This window comes from Myripristis murdjan, chromosome 8 (assembly GCF_902150065.1).
Source record: "Myripristis murdjan chromosome 8, fMyrMur1.1, whole genome shotgun sequence".
NCBI lineage: Eukaryota > Metazoa > Chordata > Actinopteri > Holocentriformes > Holocentridae > Myripristis > Myripristis murdjan.
This window is the reverse complement of record NC_043987.1, coordinates 23,399,452-23,418,330: the sequence shown is the minus strand read 5'-3', so window position 1 is coordinate 23,418,330 and position 18,879 is coordinate 23,399,452. Positions and strand designations below refer to the sequence as shown.

Below are 18,879 nucleotides of genomic sequence, written 5' to 3'. Positions count from 1 at the left end.
TCTAATGTACTGCCACCCCACTGCTGGCAATTAAATGGTCAGTCTTGGAGGAATTCCTGAGAGCACAACATTAAACTAGAAAATAAAGTGTAATTACAAGGTAAATCATCGCTGTGAGAGTGAAGTAAACAACACAAACTGGTTAATCAGGTGTAGCTACAGTAAAATGCCTTGGCTTGTATATTTCCCCTATATTATTCAGCCAAAGACTGCTTACTGGCTGTGACACCGATTGAGGAGTTGAGATGCCCCCGTGACAGACAGTGTGTGTTTACTTTGAGTACAGCACTTTCATTTCCCCTATTCCTGAGGCGAGGGCTGCAAATTCAAAAGCATCATGGGGCCATTCATTATGGAAGCCTACAGCCTTTTCTAGCAGGACTGCTGCTAGGAGTAATGACCGCTGAGCGTGCCAATATCCCCGCTTTTTTCTCTAACATATGCTGTTTTCAATCATTTGAAGATATAAAAATAGCACAAAATTAACAGGCTACTTGAAGTAGTTTGCCTTGGTCAAGTCTAATAACAAGAAAAATTGTCCCTGAACACTCATGCCACCACCCTGTCTAAACTAGCACTGACAGGTGAATCTAAACCAGGTGCAAGCAGCATGGACCCTTTAGTTGCTGTACAAGAATCTCTCTCTGCTGTGACAGCAGAGGTAAAGCAGGTCAATGACCTTGTTGTAGTTTCAGGCTCAGAAATATCAGAAGTCAAGAGGGCCCTGACTCTGCAGTTGCGGAAATTACACAGAAATTCAATGAGTAGCGGAACTGGAAAAAGAGGAAATCACAAATCCTTAAGAAAAAAAAAAAAATCAGACACAAAGAAGTAATGAACTTAGAAATGATGTACTACAGCGAGTACACTGTACCCACAGCTGGAGAAGGGAGAATCTCCTTGACACATTCACACTGACACACCTCTACTTCCTGAGGGACTGTGAGAGAGAAAAGGTTCTGTCTACAGCTGGGAAGGCATACAGAGACTGTGTGCATTGTTGGTGCCTTTTCCTTCTCTTATAATACATGTTCACTGCATTTGGGATGATATTAAAACGACATAATGCACAGGCCTGAGAGATTCTTAAAAATCTCACTATGGCACATGACGTATTGAAAGTGATTACATGGAATATAAATGGTTCTAATAGCCCAGTGAAACAAAGGAGGTGTCTGGCATGTTTAAAAGGGGGAAATGTGGATATAGCCTTTATAAAAGCCTTTATACATTTGACAGAATTAGAAGTAATGAAATGGAAAAGAAACTGGTTAGGAAACACAGTGCATATGTCTTGGTGTGGTTATTTTATTGAAGCAACATTTGAATATTAATCTTTTGAAACAATATAAGGATGAAAAGGGGAGAGATGTGCTGAAACCATATTGTATGGGGTGAAAATTAATCTTTGTAATATCTATGCTCCTAATGTTCATCACCTAGGACCCTGAGGACACTGCTTTCTTTTGTAAATTAAATGACAATATTTCTAATATGGCAGAAGGCTATATCATCATGGCAGGAGAATTTAATCAAGTGCTGGATGGGTGCATGTATAAGACAAAATTTACAAGAGCCATACTGCAAGGTGCACAAGCTATATCTTTGTTAATGAGAGATCTGGGGTTAATTGATATATGGCGATAAATTAATCCAAAGGAAAGAGTGTATTGCTTTCTTTCTCACTGCCATGGCACTCAGTCTACAATTGATTACTTTTTAATTTCAACTTTTTTTAATCAACTTAGTTAAAGCTTATTAAACTGTGATGCTACGACTATTTCATTAATAGACCATGCAATGGTCGACTTGCAATTGGAGATTCAAGAATAGAAAGTTTCCAGAGGATATGGATGTTGTCTTAAGTCATTAATATTACAGAAAAAACAAGTTAAAAATTCAATTGTAGAAGACCTTTGTTTTTTCTTTTGAGAGGAGGTAGAAAAGAGCTAGGTTGATTTGACTCTCCTCTAAAGAGAAAAGAGAAAATACAGGTTAAGTGGAGAAATTGGAGTATCAGACACTACAATTGGAGAAAAAATGCTTACAGAACATTCAAGCTTCAACAAATATGTAAATTTAAAAGTCAGCTTTACAAGTTTTATAATGCTAAAGTGAAAGAGAATGAATAATTAGGCTATAAAAGAAGGGGATAGAATTGGGAAACTTTTGGCCAATCAAATAAAAAAAGATAAAATAATAGTAATATTCCATGTGTTTTAAATGGACAAAGTAAACTTAACATTTTTTTATGATTTCTATAAAAGTTTTATATCAGTCTGAGGATAATTCAGGAGAGGAGGACCACAGAGCTTTTTTTGGAGGAACCCGATTACCTTAACTTTTCAAAGAACACACAGAAAGTTTAGCAGCCCCAATAACATGGACAAAGGTTAGAAAGACCCTCTAAATTAAATGATTGAAATCCGTGGGTTTAGGTGGTTTGTCCATAGAGTGCTATAAAGCTTTCTTTGACACGCAAGCCCTAGGATTATCAAATTAAGTCAAATCAAAAGATTACCTGAGTCCTTTAAGGAGGCCCTGATAAGTCTTATCCCCAAGAAAGGACAGAGACTTAACGGATCTTGTTAATTATCGTCCTTTTTCATTGAGTAATGCTGATGGAAAAGTGCTATAAAAGATCCTAGTCGCCAGATTAGAAAGAGTTCTCCCAAGTATTATTCATAATGACCAAGTGGGCTTTATGAAGAGTAGGAGCTCAATCAATGGTATCGGCACCTTCTGCGTCTTATTATACGCCACTGCGGTTTCTCTGCATGCAGAGAAAGCCTTTGACAGGGAAGAATGGAAATATTTGTTGATTGTTGTTGGTAAATCTGGGTCCAGAATTATGCAAGTGGATTTATGTCCTGTACACCGTCCTCAAGGCTACTGTTTTGGCTTACAGAATGATTTCCCTTCTTTTTACATTATCAAGGTCCGCCAAGCTGGGATCGCTGCTGTTATTTCTTTTAGCTTTATAACCATGAGATAGATATAATATCTATTTGGAAAAAATGCAGAGAGTCATTAGCATAAGCTTTATTTTATAAGCTGCTGATATTTTGTTGTTGCTAAGTGGCCATGTTTCCTCAAATCCTTCTCTCACAGCATCACCAGAGCAAGATATCAGCATACAGGGTCAAGTGGCATAAATCAGAAGCAATGCCTTTATCTGGGAGCTGTACATACAATATGAATACCTCTTTCAATTTTAAATGCTTCCAAACTGGTTAGAAATACCTTGGCATATCAGTAATGCCAGATTGAAAATCTGCAGACCACTGGGCCTATCAGTCCAATATTTTTGTGCACAGTTATGACTGTATGATCAAACCTTTGAAAATGAGCAACTGAGAAGGGGAGATACACCGCATTTTCCTGTCTCCCACTGGAGGAAAAAAGGTGCTTTTTTTTGTTTTGTTTTGTTTTGTTTTTGTTTAAATCCAACCATTGGATAAGGGGAGAAATGCCTGGCACAGATCTGCACTCTACTGAGTGCACTCCTCTAGTGGAGTTAACAGTTAACAGTGTTTTCAGTGTTACAATGTTTTCTGAATTTGTTCTAGTTGTAGATGAGAGGCTTCAAGCACATACAGTTGCTGCCATTATCCAGCCAATGAACCCTTTCAATGCCCTACCATGAGAGTGCCCAGAATCACACCTCTGGGAGATTTTCATTGAACCATGCAGCAACTGTGAGCAGTAGTTTGATGATCATCTGTTTTACAGCAGAAGCACTCCAGCACCATTCACAGCTCTACGACACATTCCTTGTGATGGTCATGTTGTCTGAATTAGAGACCACAATACATAATAAAATCACTACAGACCAATATATCTGTAGTATGTCTAAAGCATGTCTTCCCTGGCAGACCTTTAGAAATTATGACTCATTTTTACCAGTTATCAACTTCCGTTTTCCACAGAAAAAAGAAGCTGCTCCCATGTTGCGCCTCCATGAACAACCTCAGTGACTCACTTGCTCTACTCCTGTTCCACTCCTTAATGCTTTGTAACTTTGTGGTAATATCCAGCTCATTGGGCAACCTGGAAGTTAATAAACTGCTGTGGAAAAAAGCATGCTATCTTACCAAGTAAAGTCTGCGGTTTTCAGTGACTTCAGCAGTCAGTGAAACTAGCATGCTGTGCACTCATTGCACAAAACCTTTTTAAAACCTCAATGCCACGGAAGACTTGGAACTACAGCAAATTAAAAAGAAACCAGGGCAAAGTCCATCAATAAATAACTTAGGGACAACAGATATTGCTTGAGGGTTGAGTGAAACCCCTTAAGTGATAAGTAACTCTGATACACTTTATTCCACACCATGCCCACTGCAACATGACTGTCTGAACAGCTATCCAATGTTCAGTGAACAGCTGAGTTTTGTGACATGCTACCTTTTAAAGGACACTTACAACAGTGAAAACTAAGCATGCTGACATGCTTACACCTTAGTTTTCTTACTGTTCAACAGTCCCCAATTGTGACTACAGTATTATTATTCCATAGCTGCTTTGGACTGGAATATTACTGTCTTGGAAGCACCTCACAACTGCTGAATTACTTTTCTGTTGAACCTTAAACCCCAAAATAAGTTGTAATTTGCAAAAACAGGCAAGGGATTTTTTTTATTATTATTATTATTATTATCACTGTGTTCATTTGATGCATTAAAGTATACCATCTTTCCACCAGTATCAAACTGCACACCCACAGGGATGTTGCTCAGGATCCTGTGGGTCAGCTGTAATGGGTGAGGGGGGCATATGCAGGCTGCCAGTGTCAATCGCTGAACTAAGAAGTATAACCCACACACAAATTGAAACTAATTAAAAACAAATGGCATCACCATAGGCAAGGGCAGAGCCTGTGCTAAGTGGGCGCCAAGAACGAATGTGCTCACTAAATAAAGTATCACTCTAATTAAATTTACACAGTTCAGTTTTAGTATTGACCATGTGAACAAATGCCATGCTTCTTGGAGTAAAGGAGGCTGTCCCCTCCCCCAGTATTAGCTGTTCCTCATGCTGTGCACTCTCCTCACCCTTGCTGCCTGCTAGCTTAACCTCATTAAATCCGTGGGTTAAGGAGTAGATGACAAGTCGTTTGCTGGGGCAGTTCAAAATCCATATAGCCCTGGAATGCAATATAATCACTGCTGATAATGAATATAACTCAAGTAGACCAACAACTGGGGAACTTCCTCTTCTGAAACACTGTATACTGCAAGTTGGCTGATGTCCTGAAGGCAAGTCAAGACATTATAGCCACAGATGGTGCATGGATCAAATGGTGTTGAGGAAGAACAGACGCAAATGTGCAGATCTCGGGTCAGTGAGAAAAGCTGATAATGTGTCTCTTAAAGTTGCACACGGCATCACCATCTCTGCCTTCGTGACGCTGAACATACTGACCAAACTGATACTGAAAGAAAAAACATGGGGACTTAAGGTGTACTAGTGTTGACATCCCTCCAGGCATCTCGGCTGCCTTTGAATCACTGCTGCTAGTGTCACCTGATTCAAGGGAAAATCCAGCCACCAGTAAGGAGATTTTTACCTGTTGATATGTCCAGTTCTCAGGTCGGAAATCACTGCTCGTCTGCTCGAACTGAAGGTTGAAATGAGGAAGTCTGTGCAGGAGGTTCACCCACCATGGTGGAGAGTAGTTCACCACGGCTGCCATAGCGAATGAACGTCAAAAACCGTCTCAGCGAACAAGACAGGGCTGATGATGCTCGGAATGGAAACCAGTCAACTGAGTCCGCTTCATAAAGTCTCTATCCAAAGTGTCACAAAAAATCCCTAAAGATGTATTACTCATCCAAACGACACGACGTCAGCCAGCTAACTTAGTAAACATCCTACCGCCCAGCATCAGAAGTTAAAGGCGTTATTTAGATTGTGCCTGTGCCTCAAAAATCACATTAGAATTCATCCAATTGGTGCGCAGGTTTAATTTAGAGACACTTGTCCTAATTTCAGTACAGTACTGGTACTAACACAACAACAACGCAAGGAGCAACAGCTCGCTAACTTGACAAACGTTTTACTCGCTAACTAGTAGCTAACGACCGGCTTAACTGTTAGTCGGTAGCGAGGCGAGCTAGCTAGCTTTCTTAACTAGACAACCCAGTCCCAAACGTAAACATGACCCGGTGAACTAGCTAACGGTGGCTACTTTTGGCTGCGATTTGATCATGCATCACTTTCCATTAAAATTATTTGATATCATCAATCCTCTGACGTTAGCTAGCAAACAGCTAGTTAAGAACGTTAGCTAGTAGCGTTAGCTAATTTAGCTGCCGGGGCTGGTTAATTCAGTCCACTCTGACGGGTGCCAGCGCGAATAACAACAAGTATCTTTTGTTCCACTTCTCTCCTTGGTCTCCGCTGACATCCTGTTTATCAAGTGAGTAATCCCTCGGCTCGTCTCATGCGGTGCTCCATCGTGTAGTATCAAACAGCAGCTCAGACAAGCCGCTCTGTGCAAAAAAAAAAACTGCAAATGCAAATGTCGAGTTGGAGTAGGACTGGGTAGGACAGGGCTACACGGCGCACGGCATCCCGTCTATTAGCTGACAGCCACCCTGACTGGAGCAACACAGTGAAACTAGCCCAGCAGCGCCATCCAGCGGCGACCCGTAGTTCCTGGCAGTGTAAAATGTATGTTAATGAGGCCTTCATGTAGTGTCGGAAAAATGGCCATCGCTGTAGCGCACACGTGGGCCTATTCTGTAAAACCACGACATAAGAAAATAAAGCCAACTCAACAACTGGTGGCTAAAGTGATGTACACCAAAACTTTTGTGCTGTAAATTAAAATGTCTAATGCACACTTTGTAACTCCCACTTACAAAAATGTCACATAATCCAACACGCACCAAAACAGTGTTTTCTTGTTGGTTGAATTCATTATCATTTATGATTAAATACCCTTCAGTGTTACACATGCCATATATTTTCAAACCCAACCCCGGAAGAAGGAGCTTATAAAGTGAACCTCACACCTAGAAATCGCCTATTTCACATAACAGCTAGGAGAACTTGAAGGCAGCATTACTTCTGGTGGCGAGTTTGTGGAACGCAATCAAAATAACAAGAACACGCTTTAAAAAACGAAATCAAATTATAATTATTAGTGATCAGATTATTTGGAAGAATGACTAATCATAGCTGGCAATTCTACTGCTATCAGTCTTGAGATATGAATGAAGCAGGGGGAGAAGCGCAGCCATCAGTGGCATCGTCAAAAAACGTAATAATGTACAAATTATTGCACCATTTAAACTATAACACCTATTCAGCAGTACTAAAGCACCTAAGTACCATTTTATATCGCTCTACTCCGGGCATGGACTTTGCTCAACTCTCACTACAACTTTAAGAGGTAAATTCCTTCTTTTTTTATTTTCTTCAGGAAATCACATGGAGGTGCTCTTGTGCTCACATGACAATCTGAGCCATGGCAGGAGAGATCACTGAAGGTAATGTGTTTAAAAAAAAACTTCTTAGTATTCTTACCAAAATATTGCCTTAAAGTAACCTAATTGCTTTGGTGTTGCAATTTTGTCAGGTTGCTTAACATGTTTGATTTGGCGCTTTTAATTAAGAGGGAAATCAGTGCTTGGTGATGTGTCGATGTGATGTACCAGCGGCTTGGGAACTTTTGGTACTTTACCATCGGATCAATTGCTCCATCTTAAAGCCCACCGCCAGTGATTGATCCGTCCTCGATTCACCTGCCATGAGGATTTATTTGTACCTCAAGAGCAATTCTATCAATGAATATCGTATTATCGCCCATTATTACCATGTCAAAAAGTCAAGGGGGTTATGTACGTTTTGATGCCGTTTCCCTGCCGTCTGAAAAAACTGACTACTTTGCATTCAAGCAGCAGGCCAGCTGGTGTCCTGTCTTTATTCTGTTTCCAACACTCCTTAAAGCTGTGATAAGGTAAACGATGCGCTGATGTCTGGCTCTGTGCGTTTGGATTTCATATGCAAATGATGGATCGATGTTTGATTTGATGAAACAAATGAAACAACCCGCTCTTATGAGAAGGACGATATTATTAGAATTACATGTAAATATGAATGCAAAACTGTAACCGCATAGCACAGTGTACAGATGGGGTGTCAAAACTCAATTACTTAAGGGGTCGTGTATTTCCTGTAAAGCCCTTTGCGACAAATTTGTAAGTTGTGATTTTGGGCTATATAAATAAATAAAACTGAATTGAATTGAATTGTGTTAGAAAATCGACTAATTCGAGGGCCAAACAGGACCTATATATTTACTGAGCGTGGTCATGAAAAGCGGTCATTCTTAAGATCAAAATATGTCCTATATATAAATAAAAGAAAAGAAAAGAAAAGAAAACACGGATATCTAAAAAAAAAAAAAAAAAAAAAAAAAAAAAAAAAGATTAGAGTGGAAAATGACATGAAAAGAATCAACTGTATCATTTTGTTTTTCTTGCATATTATATCCGCAAGCCGACCCTGAATCCTTTCAAGTGTTATTTATCTTGTGAAATCAAAATTAACCAGATAAATATCTTTTACTTATGAGAAATCAAACATGATTTTATGCATACATACACACCACTGACGCTCAAATACAAGTAGAAATAAAACCAATATTTTCGTGTAATTTGGTCACAATATAAAGTATCTCAAAAGCAAACAACAAAATTTAGACCTGGGCCAGCTGACTTATGATTACAAAAAACAAATGCCTAAACAACATATCAGTAACATAATGTCTCATAATGTCTCCTGAGGTTAGATTCTTTCATTAAGGCCACATTAGCTCCACATATTGATCGTTTTTATCCTCACTGCAAGCAAACAGGTGCCTGTCCTGTTGCAGGTGATCTGCTGATCTGCCCGTCACGTGGAGGAGGGGGCGGGGTCACGCAGGGGTTTTTTTGGGTTGGTAAGGCAGGACGTTGAAGTGCACGTTGGGGTTTGGTGAACCGTGTTATGGGCAATATGGAACCAGCATGTGTTAATAGAAAAATGTAAAAAATCATCTTGTGGGCTGGATAAAATTGTGCCAGAGGCCTGTAGTTTGACATATATGCAGTACAGTGTCCTAAAGTGAAAAGATAGGAGATAAAAATGACATTAAGTGTGGTTAAGGTAATTGAAAACCTAGTACTAAACAGCACAGACAGACTAAAAGCTCCTGTGCATAATATAGAGATATTATTTTTCATCAGGATGACACTGCTGAGGGGAGTCCTAGTCGCTCATCGGATAAGAGCTTGTATCATGTGTTAAGGCTGAGTCCTGATTGCAGCATCCTGGGTTTGAATCTGTCCAATAAGTGTTGTTCCTATTTCAGGTTCAGTTCCCCCATACTACAGGGAAGTATATGAGGCCATCCGCTGCAGGACAGATGAGCGAGTGCAGGTTGAGGTGTTCCAGCGGCTGCTTCAAAGGACTGATCTGAACAAGGCTGTTGTAGACCAGGTGAGGGCTGCACGCTGTAAAGAAAAACATAATTTTACTATAAATAAATAAAACCTGGTGTTATAAATGAGAAAGTAAGTAGACTATGACCATCATAAGGGAACAGAAAAGCATCACTTTGTACTTTTTCTCTTAAAAGTTCCTAATCTTTTATAACTTACAGTAGTTTACATTTAGGTGGCCCAGTGGTGTAGTAGAGGTTATTTGTTTGAGGTTATACAGACTTCACCCACCTCTTTTTCTTGCAATGTAAAATATATCACCTATCATCCAAAAAGCCATTGCGAGTATACCCACTTGCTCCTTAGTGATCAACCCATCTAAACAGTGTATTCACCTCATCAACTATCACTAAAGCCCTGTGTTGGTCTAAGAATTGGATTGCTACTCTGCAAATCATAAGGAAGTCACCAAATTTTGGTGCACTCTCCAAAAGGTATGCTGTTTGTCTATCTGCATGGCTGCCAGAGTACTACCATGAGATAATGCTGAAATGTAGGTTAATGGTAAAGGGCAGCAGTCTCAGCAAACTGTAGTGTGTGTATTAAATTGTCTGTGTAATGTTTCAGCAGTGGCTGGCTCACGGTTAACTTGGATTCTGTGTTTGCTGAGTGACATCTTACCATACTGTTACTGTTATGTCCACTGTGCACTTTTTTGCATTGTGGAATGTGAACCACAGTTGAATTTAGATCTTGGATTGGGAAACTGTGACCTTTGTGTCATACTATGTCCTCTTCATCCTTCCCAGATTTCTGAGCATGTTGACTGCGCAGATGGATCCCTGAGCAAGTTGTCCCTCTATAAAGCACTGGCTTTGATTGCTCTTGCTCAGCAGGGAAAGCAACCAAGCCCCAAACTTTTGGAGAATTGCATACAGGGTAAGTGTCAGTATTTCAGGGACAGGACTGCAGACCTTGAGGTCCTGCTTAATGAGTAGCTCAGTAACACTCCAGGCTGTTTATGGGCAACCTGAGCTATCCTTGTAGTGTTACGTATTACATTTGTACAAACCAAGTGTCACTCTTTTACTGACTCAGCATCTCATTCATGATGAGGTACATGTGACATTTTGCTTATAATAATGTTTTAGTGGTTTATGGGATAGACCCATCTTTCAAGCTGAACAGGAAATGTTGCATAGTTGTGGCACAGTTGTAAGGTATGAGTGAGACTGTTGGGATGTTAACATTGGATTAATTAGTACAAAAAACTCTGTCTTTTTTAGAGAAATTTCTTTATTCCACATATTTTTCTTTCACAAAAGTGACAGGTTTGTTTGTTTTCTGGACTGAAGCTTTGGCCATATGTATTGCAGACTTTGACTTGCACCATAGTGGGGAAGATGATAGGGAGGAGTTTTATGGTTTTCATAGAGGTAGCCATTATACTGGCCTGAGTTAGCTCCATTTCCAACTTCTGTGATTATTTAAGGCCATGTCTGTTATTTCAGGTGCTGCCAGTATGGTAGCTGGTTCCATGCAAGTGAAACTGAAGTGTCACATTTCCTCATCTCTGTGAGAGAGCAAGTTTCCGCATTTGTTGCAGTACATTAGAGTCTTCTCATGACTTCTTTGGAATGCCACTGGTGGTGAATAGGAGGTCACATGGATTCACACACAATGCAGTTCCTGCCAGAGATAAATATGTTAGGGTAACAAATGCAGTCTGGTGGACACAGAGAAGTGACTTCAATACAGGCATTCCACAATGTTGGGCAATTGCTTCATTTCATTTGAGATGTATTGATTTCAACATGAAAAACAAATATTAGAGGTTGGTGGTGGTTGTGTGCTCGATAGAGTTACCGAAGCCCCAGCTCGGTGAGCCGAAGGACTTGTGTTCGTTAAGGATGCAGCCGGCTCAGGAGGACGCGCTGACAGTGTCCCAGACCCTGGACAAGCTGCTGGCCAAGGACACAGTCCAGGTGGAGCTCATACCTGAGAAGAAGGGCCTGTTCCTCAAACATGTGGAGTACCAAGTCACCAGCCAGGCAAGTGGTCCATTGAAATCTGCTTTGTTTTAAACTAGTGAGTTATGAGATAGAATACAATAATAAAAAAAGGAACAGGGGAATCGAAGTTTCAAAAAACTGTGCAGTTTGTTCCTACCATTTTCGTGCTTCTGCTCAATTAACTTCTGACTTCTCAATTATCTGTGCATTCAAGTGGTTTTGGTGAAGAAATTTGGCTGTACTGACAGTTGCATAAAGTTTTAGAAATGAATGTACATGTAGCGGGCTCTGCATGATTTACTGTGGGACTCCCTTGCAGAGGAGAGCCAGTGGTTTTTGTCAAGTAAACATTCGCAAGCATGAAGGAAAGCACGGCCCTGATTTGAAACCTCTCATTGTCAGTACCATAACTAAATTGACAGAACACTTTGTCCCACATACGTTTCCCATTCACATTGTCTGATTGTTTTTTTTTTTTTTTTTTTTTTTTTGCAGCATTTCAAGATATCAGTTTATAGAAGATACAGTGATTTTGATGTCTTCCATGAGCTTTTACTGCAGAGATTTGCCTACAGAATGGTGCCGGCATTGCCACCTAAAAGAATGTTAAAAGGAGGTATGGTGCTCTGTTGATATTTGTTGTGGTTGTTGTATTTCCCTCACCATATGCATCCACATTATTATCCTAAGGACATTTCATGATGGATAGCTCTGTGAGGGTTTACATCCCTGTAATGAAAGGTCATGTGATGCTCAGTCGTGTGTGTCAAGCATGTGTATGTGTATAGCTGTCAATTCTAGGGAAAATGACTGTTGCTGCAGGGTGTATTGATTCACAAACTGTCACTGTTAATCATCAAAGTTATTGTGAAAGACTGAAAGAAAGACGAAACAAGGAGAATAGTCTTGCAAAAAAAAAATAAATAAAAAATAAAAAATTTGCATTGCTCAATTTACGATGACAAAGAGGTTGGGAAAGCTGAAGAGGATGTCAGCGCTGTTTGTGACTGCATGTCAAAGTGATTCTAAAGACGATAGAAAACAATAGAACCTGCAATGACATGTTTTTCTACCCATTCTATCATCTTACTAACAGTAGACTTTATATGTAGGTTTGAGATTAGTTTATGCTATCCCTCCTGCCATATTCTAGTTTACAGCCTCCTACTGTATTTTTCCATCTATGAGCCAAAACACCGATGACACGCTTGCCCAGTGGTGGAAAGAGTACTACAAATTGCTACTCAAGCAGAAGTAAAAGTACTACTGCTGCGTAAGTGTAGCTACACTGGTCCAGTGAAACAATGGCCATGCATCATACAGATGTACTTTGAAGTTTTATTCTCTCTGTCTCTCCCTCTCTCTCTCTCGTCAGCAGACACCGTGAAAACTACATGAAAGTAAAAGACAAAAGGTTTAACATATACTTTTCTCGGTCATTTTAAAGTCTTTCAAGCTAGGGTCCATTGATAAGCATTGATAAAATTACTGAAACACATTGTCACATTGTCCATGTAAGGATACGTTAACAAACATCATACACAAATATAAAACAAATGAAATACAATGACTGTGTGCGCCTCTTGGACCATGTGTGCAGTAAGGTTACTTTGGGGCTTTACGGCGATGTCTTTCTCCACTCACCATTATTTTACCGTAGTATATTTTAGATACATTTTTAATCAACATTACCCTTTTACTATTTACTTCTTTTATTCTTATTTATGTCACATTTTTAATCATTTTTTAATGGCTGAATGCACTCAAATAACCATGAATTTATGACAGAACCACATGTAATAAACATCTCAATGAAGCATGTCTCTGAGACAGTTACATCAAATAAAAGTGAAAAGTAACTCATTTGAAATAAGAGTAAAAAGCTACTTTTTAGAAACAATAACTTTCGTAAATGCCATCTTTACCAATGAAATTTTGCAAGAACAAAAGCATAAAGTTCACATTAGATTTTTTTTTTTTTTTTAAATCAGAAATGTGGAAATTTCAAAGACGGCTTCTTCTTCTTCTCTGCTAATTAATCATTTACCATGAAAGGCCCCACAATCTTTAAATTTATGACGGTCTAGTTTCTGAGAGAGCATGTAGAATTAGTACTCTGGAGTGGAGGCGATTTAAAATGTAGCCAAGTACATACTTAAGCAAAAATGCACTTAAGTAAAATGACTAACTTTTAAATACTCAAACGTACAAGTACACGAAACGATGCCTAGTAACAGTAATATAACTAAATGTAACTAGTTACTCCTGCACTTGCCACACATGCCCCAATAGCTATTACTTCCCCACTGATGCAAAATGATTGAAGAGGCTTTTGTTGTGCTCTGGTGTCTGTCCACAGTCCTGACCTCCGTCTCAGAACGCGAGTTCATTGAAGGAAGGCGACGCGCTCTTTGCAGATTTATTAATTTGGTGGCACGGCACCCCTTCTTCTCCGCAGATGAGCTGGTCAAGACCTTCCTAACCTTCAATGGCTCTGTACGTGGCCCCTTCTCAACTCGCTGTCTTGTTCTGTGTCCCGGGCTATTGCACAATAAGCATTATCACGATGACTTGTCAGTGAAATACATCCTGTCCTGGTGGCGCTTTATCTCTTACCCAACCCCTCCCCTTGCTGTCCAAACAGGATGTGCAGACGAAAATGCGTGATGCTCACAAGAAAATGGGTGACGAGTTCATGACCAACAGACTTGCAACCCAGGCAAAGGTTTGTCACATGCTTAAAAAGAAAAATCAAGCTTCCTCTCCGTTAAATGTTCTGCTTTTCGAATATCAAAGTCACGAAAGAGATTTGTCGCGTCTGTTTTTGTAGGAGTATCTCCCCACCGACATTCAGGTCCAGTTCTCCACAAGCAGGGAGCTCATTAGAAATATCCACAACAGCTTCCACAAGCTGCGGGACAGAGCCGAGAAAATGGCAGAGCGCTCGAAGGAGAACGCAGCTGATCTCCTCATGTTTGGCAGAGAGCTCAGGTATTTCATTAGTTTGGGTATACGCTGAAAACCTGACTACAGTGTCCAGAGTTTATGGATCATGCAATCTAAGTTTTTCTTTGTAAGACCTCTACTCTGTGGTGTTTTATTATGTACGGCTGTGTGCTTGAAATGGGGTTTGGCAGCTAAGGCACAACAATATTACATCCTGCTCCTCTAAAAACCCTGCTTGTTGCAGTACGCTGGGCTCAGATACTTTGCCCATTCCTTCCTTGGCCTCTTCACAAGGCGCCTGGGGGACGCTGCGCCAGTCGCTCAAAGGTCTGTCTGTGGAGTTTGCTGTGCTGTCTGACAAAGCCGCTCAACAGGTACAGACCAGAAGCCTTTGTGACTGTTACCTGCACTTCTAGCCTTTCCAGCACCGGCCCTGGGAACTAAATGTCATTGTGCCAATGTCCTTAGGGCAGAAGGGAGGAGGATGACGTGGTGGAAAAACTGAATCTTTTCCTGGATTTGTTGCAGTCCTACAGAGTGAGTTCAGTCTTTCAAATATTTGTTTTGTCCATTTAACCTCAGTGTGATTACATTTTAGTGTCACATGAAGAGGTCACACAGAGAGAGAGAGCCCACAACCTTTTTTTTGGCAGGTGATTTCATGTGGCACAGAGCAGTAAAATCATTTTAAGCTGCACATGCACAAGGCAGGTTGTAAGTTGTTTACTTTTTCTGTGGCTTTACAGTGGCTAGTTTCACTTCCTGTCAGTAACTGAATTCAAAACAGCATCTTGATATTATCAGGGCGCGATTAAATGGAGAACAAAAGGAGATGGGATTCCCCTCTAACTATAAATAAAAACTGAACTTGTTCACCACATACTTTAAGTGTTAACAATAAGGTCTGACAAGCCTGTTTCACTTTGAAATGTAGCCGTCAGTAGCAGGTGTGTCATTTAAATTTAACAAGCAGGCTGCTGGGCCGGTAAATTGTCCCGTTCCCTCACTTCAACACTAAAATCTGTCTTTACCAATTTCATAATTTGCTCTAACAAGGCTCACAAAATTCCCCGTAGTTATTATTTTACCATACAGCTAACTGTCAAGTTCTGTGTGGTGCTGCTGCCTAGGATCTGTGTGAGCGGCATGAGAAGGGCGTGCTCCACGAGCATCAGAGAGCTCTGCAGAAGTACAGCATGATGAAGAGGCAGATGATGAGCGCCACGGTGCAGCCGAAAGAGCCAGCGTCTGTGGAGCAGCTGGAGTCGCGCATCGTTCAGGTGGTCACTCCCTTTCACTCATTTCCTCTCTGTCAGGGCCTGATCATGTCTGCATCTGGGACGCTTCAGCTCACATAACATGTTGTTTTGATTGATAGATTTCAACTAAATATTGAGTGCTATGCAGAGTATGGATGAATAAAAGGATAAATTGGGTCAGTAAAGCCCCTTTGAGGCTATCAATGATTAAGAACTCTATATACTCACTACTCTTAGACTCATATAGAAAAATGATTTTTTTTGTACACATATAAAGTGTATACTGAAAATATACATGCCTCAGTTTTCCAGTTTCGAGGTGTAAAAAAACAAACATTAAAAAAGAAGTTATTTACTTATTTTACTGTGATTTAGATACATTAATTTGGAGTTTGCGATACTTAAACAGGCAAGGTGTTTAAGAGACACTGTCAAATACATGCAGCCTTTTGGTTTTATGTTAATTTTTTTTTTATCCAAATGAAAGCTGAAAAAAAAAGTGTTTAAGTCTGCTTTAGTGGTCTTATAATTTCAGCCTCAGTGCTGTAGAAATGATATAAAAAAAACTAATGTGTGTATGCACACTTTATGTTCCACCTTTGCCCAGTAACCATGTGCCCCAAGATTGCAGCAATGATGGACAAGAAAAGTAATTTTCCACGACTTTGTGCTAACGCCGTATTTTTATGATTGCTTTTATGATGGTATAATTGTGTGATTTTATGGTTGTGTCCATGTTGTCTCCACGTTATTGGGGATATTAGCGGAGCTGTATCAGCCCTAACTCGGCTCTGCTAACTTAATTTTGCAGTCGCTATTTCAAAACTTGAGAGTGCAGAAAAAAGTCTCCACAATAAATGATGAGTTCTGATTATTATCATCACATGATCAGTGTTGACAATTTAATATTGTGTGTGTGTGTGTGTGTGTGTCTGTGTCCTCCTCCCATTAATAGCAAGAAAATGCAATTCAGACCATGGAGCTGCGGAACTACTTCTCTCTGTTCTGCCTTCATCAAGAGACACAGCTTATCTTTGCCTACCTCCCTATCACATCTCATATTCTGGGGGCTTTTGTTAAATCCCAGGTCCAAGGACACAAAGAGGTGAGACTATTGCTCTGAAAGTATTTCTGCTTCTGAACCCTCTGTACCACAGTGCAGCACCACTCAGAACTGGAAAAAGGAGAAGGGGGGTTAATGAATTTTAAATTGCCTTTTGAAATCCAGTAAAAGAACCAACAACTGACTTCTCATCTAGGATTTGAGTTGGCTTACATCTCTGATCAGTACAACTCTTTTAAGTGAATCTCCTGTGTGCTCAGCCCTTAATTCTTGGCTTAGATACCATTATCAAAGTTTCAGTCAAAAAAAATCCCAACACTTTAGGAAGGTTTCTGGGGATTGGGGAAGTCCTTGATGATAATTTTATTAATCATGTTTTTCTATTCTCACATCAAAGGGCTGTGAATGACTCGCCGCATAGCCCTAAAAGATGGCACCACTGAGGATGGTTTTGTTGGAGATGTTCTAATTTATAATTGAGTTGAGTTCATTTAAGAAATAACTGGCCTTTTTTTTTTTTTGCCTCTTTATCCAGATGGGTGCAGTGTGGAACGATCTCCAACCAAAACTTGGATGTCTCTTTGGTGGCAATAATGGAACGCAGCCCTCCATCTAAAACCCAAATTCACACGGGGTCCAAGAGGGAGAAACTGCTCTCCCTCCGCTGCTGCTGATGAAGATCACAAACTGACAAATGTTTTGCTCTGTGAGCTACTGGAAAAATACACAAAAAGTTTATTTTTCTCCCGCAAAATCTTCCACTCCATGATATATATACATCGTGCCTTCAATAAGAGGATTTTTTTTTTAAATGTAAGCGGTCTGCCTTATGTGATTCGTAACTTTTTGCTGTTTTTGCTTCAGTGGGCTTAATGAGTCACTAAATGGAAGAGATGGCGCTCAGAGGAAGAGCGTGCTCATAAATCTGTCACACGGAGCTCATCTTGATGGGAACATCAACCTCAGAGTCCAGCTTGGAAACAGCCGATACTGCCAATGAGGAAGGAAATTCCTCTTAACTTGCCATGTGATAAGGGACTTCAACAACAACAGCGAATTCACGTCTTCATCTCATTCCTGAACCAGAAGTGTTTATACCTTAAACTTGTGAGAAATTAAATACACTAAGATAGTTGAAGAGAAAATGTGACAAGAGGAGACAAAAGGGTTTTCCCACATTAAGGGATAGATTCTTTAATTATTAGTCATGAAGGTATTAGGATCCTGCCTCTGAATAACTATAGACCAATATATTTTTGATACATTTTTAGATGATAAGGAAGTGTACTGGCATACTTAGCTTTTTTTTTTTGGAGAACAACTGTGCTATTACTCTGAACTGTTATAGTCTTGGTAACTTTAATTATATTTACATTTATACGTGGCAATAATTTTGCCTTCTCTGGTTAAATTCTCTGCAGGTTGAAAAAAAAAATAAGCTAATTTGAAAAGCCTAAGATTGTACAGTACAATACAAACGGCATAGGAATCACTGATAAGACGATCAACTCTGGCAACAGTGGCCTAAATTATCGCACTAATAACACTATTATCTATTGATTTATGTACCAAAGATACAGGCTATAAATGTGCAGTAACCCATGTCACAGTTTCCAATTTTTTAAAATACTTTGGTTTTGTTTTTTTAACATTTTGGAGTGCAGTATGATTTATGCAGTACTAAGCATCATCACTCTATTAGTGAAGGTTATTCTTCACAGCAGCAAATATCAGAATATGTGTAGTTGTGTGTGTATATCCGGACAGAACAATAGTTTAACATATTTTTTTTCTGTGATTTCCAAATGTAGCAAGACTTAATATAAAATTATTTTTTTTCCATTCATTTCCAGGCCTGTGCTGGAACCCTGATTGAAGTTTCTGTGATTGACTATTATTCTCTATCGATGCTTCTCAGATACTTGGCATGAACATGACTGCTCCTTTCTATCTTTATGCATATAGGTTTACAGAACACACATATTTTTCTACAAAAAAAAATTAAAAATTAAAGGGAGTTTGCCAAATATTAAACATATTTTGTGCATTACCTCACAAAATTGGCACAGACTGATGTCACAACCTTCGCCTGTGTCTGAGTGGATGATGCTCAGATGCAAACATGATATTGTCTTTTATTGACAAAAAAAATTATTAAGTAATATATACAC

At 39.7% G+C, this 18,879-nt stretch overlaps 2 protein-coding genes across 4 annotated transcripts in view; one reads left to right on the top strand and one right to left on the bottom strand.

The window, feature by feature from the left end:
• The window catches only part of ttyh3a (tweety family member 3a), a 34,859-nt gene extending 28,258 nt beyond the window's left edge, over positions 1 to 6,601 (bottom strand). Inside the window, exon 1 of the mRNA XM_030059023.1 lies at positions 5,567 to 6,601. Within this exon, the coding sequence (XP_029914883.1) occupies positions 5,567 to 5,692 (126 nt within the window). The 5' untranslated portion in view covers positions 5,693 to 6,601. The remainder of the gene's footprint in view (positions 1 to 5,566) is intronic.
• Positions 6,602 to 7,035: 434 nt separating this feature from the next.
• snx8a (sorting nexin 8a) lies at positions 7,036 to 18,708 on the top strand. 3 transcript variants are annotated; one of them, XM_030059020.1, is made up of 14 exons: positions 7,036 to 7,264; positions 7,427 to 7,493; positions 9,359 to 9,486; positions 10,238 to 10,367; positions 11,289 to 11,479; positions 11,936 to 12,056; positions 13,800 to 13,936; positions 14,085 to 14,165; positions 14,271 to 14,431; positions 14,631 to 14,760; positions 14,855 to 14,923; positions 15,517 to 15,666; positions 16,601 to 16,750; positions 17,244 to 18,708. In XM_030059020.1, exons 2-14 carry the CDS (start codon positions 7,472 to 7,474, stop codon positions 17,322 to 17,324), a joined length of 1,551 nt encoding a protein of 516 aa, XP_029914880.1. In that variant the 5' UTR covers positions 7,036 to 7,264; positions 7,427 to 7,471; the 3' UTR covers positions 17,325 to 18,708. The 3 variants fall into 3 exon arrangements, with proteins under 3 accessions (XP_029914880.1, XP_029914881.1, XP_029914882.1); XM_030059021.1 differs by having other exon boundaries at positions 7,036 to 7,272; XM_030059022.1 differs by lacking the exon at positions 7,036 to 7,264 and having other exon boundaries at positions 7,331 to 7,493.
• Positions 18,709 to 18,879: the final 171 nt, after the last annotated feature.